This window comes from Notolepis coatsorum (genome assembly GCF_963971535.1).
Source record: "Notolepis coatsorum genome assembly, chromosome: 5".
Lineage (NCBI taxonomy): Eukaryota > Metazoa > Chordata > Actinopteri > Aulopiformes > Paralepididae > Notolepis > Notolepis coatsorum.
The window spans coordinates 41,555,678-41,565,356 of NC_140169.1; the positions used below are offsets into that span (position 1 = coordinate 41,555,678).

General features: G+C 40.3%; 1 protein-coding gene across 2 annotated transcripts in view; it reads left to right on the forward strand.

Moving 5' to 3' along the window:
* Positions 1-436: 436 nt before the first annotated feature.
* Positions 437-9,679, forward strand: part of hbs1l (HBS1-like translational GTPase) — a 168,390-nt gene continuing 159,147 nt past the window's right edge. For both annotated transcript variants that reach the window (XM_084315140.1, XM_084315139.1), the window contains exons 1-2: positions 437-572; positions 3,705-3,770. In XM_084315140.1, the coding sequence (XP_084171266.1) occupies positions 530-572; positions 3,705-3,770 (109 nt within the window). In that variant the 5' untranslated portion in view covers positions 437-529. The remainder of the gene's footprint in view (positions 573-3,704; positions 3,771-9,679) is intronic.

Here is a 9,679-nt window from a genome sequence, read left to right on the forward strand (position 1 = left end):
GTCATCAAAGAGAAGTCGCCTATTCTCAGTCCTTGCCCCACAATGGTGGAATGAACTACCCACCCCAGTTAGGACAGCCGAATCACGTCCAATCTTTCGACTAAAGACGCACTTCTTCAACCATTATCTGAATTTAAAAAATAAAAACAATAAAAAAAAAAATCTAACCCTAACTAACCGTACTGTCATGCACTTGTCCTAATAAACTAACCTACACTGTAGCACTCAACACTTTGATGAACATTGTTGCTCAGCTGATAGAGTTGTGCCCTTCCTGATGGCTTGTCGTACAGAACTTGTAAGTCGCTTTGGATAAAAGCGTCAGCTAAATGACTAAATGTAAATGTAAATGCTGCTGAGCCGACCCTGGATCTGCTGGAGCTGCTGACCATAGATAATATAAACATGCTGCTGACCGCGCATGCGCAGTAGTACACAAGCCACAGCTATGGCGGTCGCAGAGAGACACACACGCCACCGCTGCAGTCTGTGAACCCGAATAACAACAACAAGAAGACGTGCAGACAACATGTCTCGGCACAGAAATGTCCGAGGTTACGACTACAATGAAGGTAGATACGTGGAAGGGTGTTGTCGGTGATGTTTAAGTAATAGATCTCGAGGCGAGGCCTCAGCCCGGCTACACTAGTTAGCCTGAGAGCTAAAGGCTAAGCTAAAGCTAACGCTACCTGGCTGCATGATGTGTCACTCAGCTTATCTAGAGAACAGCAGCCAAATGTAACGACACGTTTAAAGTTGACTATATTTATCCACTTCCTACGCGGCTGACCTGTCATATTAAACAATCCCATTACTTTATTAAGAGTTTCTCATTTTGTAGTTTCATCTAATAACGTTAGCTAAACACGTAGCTTAGTAATGAAGGGATGGCAGTTGGCGTTAGCTTCTGCATCGAATGATACATACTGGCTCTAATTGATTGATTGAAAATTGTATTAACAGATTGCAGAATGGGTACAAGAATACAGTACAGCTCAATACACACAATTGTTAAGGGGATGCAGACCAGAGAAAGACCATCGTCTTGTTTACATCGGGGTTCTACGTCAAATCTATATACACTCTTTTCTGGACTCTTTTTGTATCACAAACAGTACTGTATTTGCAAATCTGGTATGTCATAAATGTATAGATGTAGCAGTACTGTATATCTGTATGTCGTGTGTGTCATGTATGTTATGATGAATTGAAAATGGGGGACCCTGATGTAAACAAGACGAAAGTCTTTCTCTGGTCTGCATCCCCTTAACAATTATGTGTATTGAGCTGTACTGTACTGTACCCATTCTGCAATCTGTTAATAAAGTTTTCAATCAATCAATCCCGCATGTTTTACACTAACGTAATGACATCAGTTTGTTTGGCACCTGTGTGAAACAGAGTTGCTGACAAGGCAGAGTGACCGTTGTTGTCAGAAAGCTTTATGGTTCATGGTCTGTTCCTGTAGCTGCTGTGTGGGAGCATGCAGTTTAGTATAGGCCGAACTGTTAGTGTATGAACTATATTTAACCTGTAAGACACTGAATTGATTGATTGATTTGATTGAAAATGTTATTAACAGATTGCAGAATGGGTACAATACAGTACGGCTCAATACACACAATTGTTAAGGGGATGCAGACCAGAGAAAGACTTTCGTCTTGTTTACATCAGGGTCCCCTATTTTCAATTCATATGAAGTTACCTTAATTTACAGCAACGACAAATTGACAAATTTACAAAACAAGACGCAGTTTATCAGCAATTTCATAGGCACGATAAACAAGAATAAACAATAGAAAATCAGCTAAGCCAGTTACAAGTCGACACACACAGTGGTGGGAGATCATACTTTTTAACTTTTAAATGCAGTAAAGGAAGGAAGAAGCTTCAGATTCAGTTGGAGGGCATTCAATGTGTTTTTATTTTTTTTTGATCAAATTCTTCTTTATTTTCCTTTTTCCACATGAAACAAGATACAATACAGTAACCATAATAATAAACAAGACATCACAGGACAGAAACAGCAATAATAATAACAATAATGACAAGACACTTAACACTTTGATCGCCATTGGTTAAATTCATAATTTACCATCCCTAGCCAGCTCTATTTGTCTCTGGAGAAGTTCCCTTTCTTTGCAGGGCTATAACTTTTTAAATTCTATTGCTAAATTGCCATTATTATGGCCCATTCAATGTCAAACTTTTTCATTCACATATTCATACTAAAATATGGTCTAAAGTATAAGTATGTTTTTATCGTTTTCTGCAGCTTTCTCCAGAACTTGATTTATAGCTCCAAATGCATTATATTGATGATGAAATACAGTTTGATAGCAATCTGCGCGAGATAAAAAATTTCAACTGGACGTGGTTCTAGAAGTTACTACGTATCATCTGATATTGACCGGATGGGCGAGGGGGCATAGTGTCTAGTGTGGGTCATATGGTCATCAGAGCAGTTTATATGGAATACGTTAGAAAATAACGCTGGATCTTACCGTATGTTCCTCGTGCCGTTGGACGATCGGCGTGGAGTAGACAGTTTTCGATTATGGGATGTTGATCCTGATTAACCATTTCCAGGTCGTATAATACTATATACGTCCAAATAACGTTGTTTATTGAGTTAGGGCGAGCGATTGATCATCCAGTGTGTTGAGATGGAGTCAGGCTACCGATCGCGAGTGCCCGGACGGATTATGGATGAGCACTTCCTGTTTGGCGCGCCCCTCCCTCTTGGCCGATCTGCCGATCGGCCACCGGATGGCGCTCTTGAACCGTTAGACAGTTGAGTGGAGCTCACCAGTACATCTCATGGCTCCGGAGGAGAAATATGATTTCGATCACAGATTTTTGAATTATTGATATCAAAGACGAGTTACGGCGTCTTCGGCAGCATGAGCATGGCTAGGAATGACGTCTAAACACGTCATCGGCGATTAAAGTGTTAATTAAATAAAATTAATGCAAATGAAATAGTTATAATAAGGCATTCAATGTGTTTGAAGCATCAAAGGAACAAGCATTTTTTCCCCTAGTTCAGAGCAAACTCCACACAGAAAGGCCTGGGAGATACCCCACCTGGGTAACCTGGCAGCCTATCTGCAGCCTGTTTCCCAAGCGGGAATAGAACCAAGGACAGTGTTGTACACCACTGTGACGCCTAATTGAGTCGATTGTTTGATGATTGCATTCATGTTCGAACTAAAATATATACATTTCAAATGATATTCTTTCAAATAAGCCAGGTCTAGGGGCGCCCTGGTGGTGCACCACATAGTGCCTCGCACACCCACGCCGCCATCCCGGGTTCGCCTCACGCTCCCGGTGACATTTGTCTCATGTCTTTCCCACATCTCCTCCCGTTCGCCCTCTCCTCCATCGGTCCTGCGTGACCTGAAAAGCTGTAAAAATGCAAAAAATAATAAAATAAAATAAAAAGAAGCCAGGTCTCCTTTTTTGAGAAAATTGTCAATTTGTTTTTGTTAGCTACTTCATCTCTTTTACACTGTGTACCTCGATATTCCCCAAACGCCAAATTTACCCAAGGTGATCAATAAAGGAATATCTTATCTCACTATCACAATATCAAATTGTTGAATGTAATGTGTGTGTGAGTGAATGTAAGGCATCCTTTCTAAAGCACTTTGGATAAAAGCACTATATGAATGTAGTCACTGTACCATGTTTCTCCTCAGACTTTGACGATGATGATGTGTATGGACAGTCTGTAGACGATGACTACTGCATCTCACCAACCACAGGTCAGTGATGTTGACAATTAATCGAAGATAGGTTGATTTGATCGTTAACCCTTTCACTGCCCCACACGACAGCCGGTTAACCCTTTCACTGTGACAATACAGAAGGTTAACCCTTTACTATCACACAATCGACGGCGATGCTCCATGGTAATGATATGTTACTATGTTGTTAGTCTCTTATATTACATTGTAGCAGTCAGTAGAATGGTGTATTTTCAAAGCAAGTTTCAATGAACAGATAGAGGGCGCAATATAACTATGACGAGGAGGCAAATTTACTTCTGTGTCTGGAAAAACACGAGCAACGGCAACTTGCAAAGTTAAGGCTAAGAGAAGCGTTGATTTTGAAAAAATAACCCAAGCCAGTCTGCGCATTTATCGAAAACGGCATGATCGATATGGTTGATGGCGAAGGATTTCGGCAAATGATACACCCGATTGAGCGTACCATATCCCATCCTGAGGCACAACCACCTTGCGCATCGAGGAGAGCTACACCGATGCACAGTTCTGAGTTGCTTGCGCAGCCAGCTAACGTTACAGGTGCTCGCAAGGTTGCATTGACGAAAGACCGCTGGACTGCCCTAACGGCCGAAAGCTATGTTACCGTCACTTGCCACTACATCACGAGGACTGGCCACTGCTGTGTTGTTAACTAGAAGTTTAGAGAGTCGGCATATTGCAGACCACCTCGCTAACAGTCAAAAGACCCCATTCCCCATCCCTGAATACAAATCCGACTGACTGGTGGGAAGTCAATTCGGTGAGATTCCCCAGGCTGGAATCGGGACCATGCATGCGAGTCGGTTTGAGACGGGTTATTTATGTTCCATGTAGGCCATCTTTTTGCAAAATAATAATAATAGCCTCATTAAGGCGAGACCCCAGGTGAATAGGCAAATATACTTTTTTTTGTTATATTTTGCTTCCTAAACATGTCTTCTATGAAACTAGTGACAATAACACACATTTAGTTGTTTATTTTACTTCATTTTGCCTTATTGCATCCATAAATGTGCACATATTTAACACATTCCCCGCCATAGGTTATATCCATCAATATAGCCAGTCTGCCAGCACTATAACCCTATGGAGATGTTTACCTTCTTTGCAGGGCTATAACTTTTTAAATTGTATATATTGACATTACTATGGCCCATTCAACATCGATTATCTATCGTTCAGGATGTGGGAACGTTATATTTTTTCATTCATACATTGTTGTGTTAATACCTTCGAGAATATAAGTATGTTTTTAATCTTTTCTGCTGTAATTCCAAAAAACAGTAGTTTTAGGCCCTGAAGCATATATAGATTATCGATTGGCGTTTCTTTCCCATACACGCTATATTAAAAAAATCAAATGTACATAATCGGTATACATTATGCTTCATCATGCGTGGAGGAAAAGGGGGGGGGGGGGGGGCGTCGTTTATAATTCCTTGATCGTCAGTAACGGCTTTATTTACTATGGGTTGATATATTGATCAGACTGTTTGCAGTGAAATGAATAAACAATCGGGTTGAAAATAACGTTACTGCCCTCTTTACCGTGCGCCGATGAGACTGGAGGAGAAAGATCCCAATTATTCGACGCCGATCTCCTAGATCCATTTTCGGTTTGTATGGCGCAATAAACGCCGAAATCATATCGATTATTGCGTTATGGCAGCGATCCATATGCACACCAGTGTTTGTCTGTAGCCCCGTAACGAGATGTGACTGCCGGAGGAATTTCCTCGACGCACCGATGACACTATCCGGTTTTGAGTGTGTAACTCGCCCGACCATCCACCAGGCGGCGGTATTGAGGCGTTGCAGTCCCATTTAGGGTCCCGCTGCAGCACCGGAGGTTGGGTGGATGAATTATGAATGCCATGGCGAAAAAATGAAATATTGATCTCAAAACCGCTGTACAGCGATGTTGGCGGTCAACGCATGGCGGGCAATTACGCTGTACAGCATTTTTGGCGCTGGATGTGTTAATGGGGAAGTGCCTCATTTGCATATATAAACATAAAATTCTGAAAACTTGCAATATATTTTTTTCTTAGTTTATATGTACATAACAAACTGGGAAAGTTTCATAGTGATATCTATTATATTTAAATTATTATTAAATTAAATTAAATTAAATTATATTATTAAATATTTTTTTGCCTATTAGGGGTACTACACTGTACTACACTGTTTGTAGCCTGTGTGTAGTTCTGTTCAGTTCAATAACATCATTATTATTATTATTCAGTTATCAGGCATGTGTTTAGGTTGTCAATTACTAATGGTTTGATTAGGTATTGTGTTTGTAAATAGCTGTTTCAAAAAAATAATGTATGGCATTTTACAATACAGAACTTTGAAGGCGTTTTCCCAAAAATGAGTTTTTATGCGTTTTTCTTACGCAAGGGTAGACATGTGCCATTCCATAGCACCTACACACACCATACTTTCCACATTTCTTCCTATATATATACCCTGCATCTTTTTACAGAGGGGTTTGTTGATATATCATTCATAGCCAGTGATGCCATTAACTAGTTACTGTAATCTGATTACTTTGTTCAGTAAATAGTAATCTAACTTGTTACTTTTTACAAGCCAGTAATCTGATTAGTTACTTTTCCAAGTGGCTGTGAGTTACTATTTAGTTACCATCTCATAATGCTGATGATAAGAGAGCCAGGGGTACAGTCAGCTAGACCGGAGTATGGCCTGATGGCTGATGACGTCTCATGATGACCTGTCTGAGCAGCCAATCACTAAGTTATTTTGATAATCAAGTAATCAGTAAAGTAACTAGATTTAGTGCTGTCAATCGATTAAAATATTTAACTCGATTAATCGCATGATTGTCCATGGTTAACTCGTAATTAATCGCAAAATAATCCTTCTCCTCCCCCTCCCAGACTCCTCATGTCAACGAGCTCCGCCAGTCTGCATGAGCAGCTCCGTTAGCTAGGTAGCTAACGTTAGCTCACGTTAGCTCACTGTTTAAACGAAATGACCCAGTAAACTAAATAGTTCACTTTAGTTTAATTCATGATGCATTGTCTAACGGTATCTAGCTGGCTAGCTACTGATAGCTCCTGATATCAACAAGCTCCGCCAATAGTCGAGTGCATGAGCACCTCCGTTAGCTAGGTAGCTAACGTTAGCTCACTGTTTACACGAAATGACCCAGTAAACTAAATAGTTCACTTTAGTTTAATACATGATTCATTGTCTAACGGTATCTAGCCGGCTAGCAGTAGCTACAGATAGCGCCTGATATCAATGTCTTATAACATAATTGACATTATTCGTTGTTGCAGCTGTTGGCTAATTAGCTATCATGCTTCATAACAGCACAACATCTTATACGTTTCAGACCCTGTTAGTCAGAGTATACACTCCTTCTCCTCCTGCCCCTCCCGCACCCATGTAAACAAGAGGCTGCCTCCGGCAACAGTCTGCTCTAGTAGTGCATGCGACGTGAGCTAACGTTGGCTACCTACCGAGCTAACGTTACTGTTTAAACTAAATGACCCAGTGACTACATGAGGCATTGTCTAACGTTATCTAGCTGGCTAGCTACTGATAGCTGCTGATATCAACAAATGCTCCAGCAATAGTCGAGTGCATGATAAGTTACCTCCGTTGACTCGGTAGCTCACGTTAGCTCTAAACTAAATAGTTCACTGAGGCGTTGTCTTAACGTTATCTAGCAGTAGCTACAGATAGCTCCTGATATCAATGTCTTATAACAGTATTCGGGCTGAGGGCTTGCTGAATGTGATTTATACCAATAGGGTCCAGCTGCAGCGCCGGAGAATCCTGGCCGTAGCGTGGAGGCTACTCGAGTACACACAGACAGTGGAGCTGTTTGCAGATAGCGAGCATTTTGACTTGTTGCGTGGTGGCGATGTCTCACAGATAATACAACTACAAGTATAATTATATAATATATATATTTAATAATAAAAAAAATAATATTTACATTTTTTTTTTATAAAACCAAAAAACGATCGGTATCGGCCGATATGGCTCATAGACTATCGGTGATCGGTATCGGTGGCAAAAAACTTGATCGGGGCATCCCGAAACGGTTCGTTTCGGATACATGTACCTTTACACCCCAATACCGATACCCATTGTCCAAATATTTTTTCCAAAAAAGTTAAAAAAAAGTTTTTATCCGTTTTTTTTTAATTTTTTATATTAAAATATATTTCGTTTTTTAAGAATTGTAAAGGATCACAAGAGTGTTTTTGATTTGTTGTATGCCTCACTGTCACTGTGTGGAAAAGACTGGGATCATTCTTTTGTGCAAGGCAACATCAGGCTTGACTTAAAACATTACTTTCCTAACTTAGTGAAACTAAATGTAACAAATTAACACATGGATATAAATGTACTGAATGGTTATTTCTTATTTAATTTCTTATAAAAAAAATCCGTATTTTTTTTTAACTATACCCGATCTAGCTATTTTACTGATATCTGCGGCCGATACCGATACCAATATCGGATCGGTGCATCCCTAGTCCCGTTGTTGGCTTGTTAGTACAGTTGGTTGTTTTCAGTGTTTTATGCCCATAATCTGTTATTTAGTTAGGCCGATTGAACATAAGTAGATTTTTCGTTTGTTTATTTATTAAGTTAATATAAAACCGTGTTTAAAAATTTTTTGACATGCTTTAGATTTTTCTAAGTGGCGAGTGATTTTCTTTTGCCACATATGCAGCTTGTCTGCTTAAAGTAGACACAAATGTGTTTTAATATGTCTAGGCCTCTACATTTCTGTTTCATATATCGCTGCTACAGAAATAAACCTTTTGATGGAGGAAACAAATAAATGTGTTGTTTGGTAAATTGGGTATTTTTTGTTACAATTAATCGATTGATTGATCGTTAACGTTATCAATGATCGAGTAAGGAACATGCTTACAATTTGCAACCCTAGGTCATAGTATTTTTGTTGCACTGTCTCAACACCTTGAATAACCTCACAAATTAAAACGCACGCATCTCTGCACGTTGGGACTACTGCACGGGACATTCCCATCTGGGATCTGTTCAAAGATGGCTATTTTGAAGCCCCCCCCCCCCTAATATGATATCATGATTTAACCCTGAAATTCAGTTGATTCTGCAGGCGACATGGCTATATGAATTTGCACCTTACCCTAAATGTTGTACTAGGGGTGGACGGTATAAACGGTATACGGTATAAACGGTATGAATTTGCGCTACGGTATGGATTTTGACTATACCTTGTGACCGGTATGAGCAGCTAAGTCACAGCAGTAGCAATGACGTTACTTGACGATTCACTCGCCATTTGCAGTGGTCGTTGCATAGTGTTTAATTGTACTGAGTTTATCTCCACTTGCTCACGGACCTTGTCATATAGTTTTGGCATTTCAATTTGGCTAAGGAGGCTGAGAGGAGACTTGCTAGCAACGGGGCTAACGTTAGCTGCTAAGCTAACTCACGTTAGCTGCTAAGCTAACTCACGTTAGCCGCTAAGCTAACTCACGTTAGCCGCTAAGCTAACTAACTAACGTGACTCCGCGGCACCAGTTCCATTAGTGAGGAAAGGGGGGGGGGGGGGTATATTACGAGCCTTGAAAACAGAGGTTCAAAGATAACTTCACATTTATTTGGCTATTCATTTCTTTGTATCGCTTTATCCACCAGGGCTGCTCTCGTTTCCAACTCTGTGTTGACAATCCTGGTGTGACGTCATCACCTATGGCATCTCAGAAAGCTCAAACTCAAACCTATTACATCACTCTCTCTCTCTCTCTCTCTCTCTCTCTCTCTCTCTCTCTCTCTCTCTCTCTCTCTCTCTCTCTCTCTCTCTCTTTCCCCCCCCGTTGTCAAACATGTACACTATAGTTAAGTTATGTTGGAGTTGTATTTTGTTT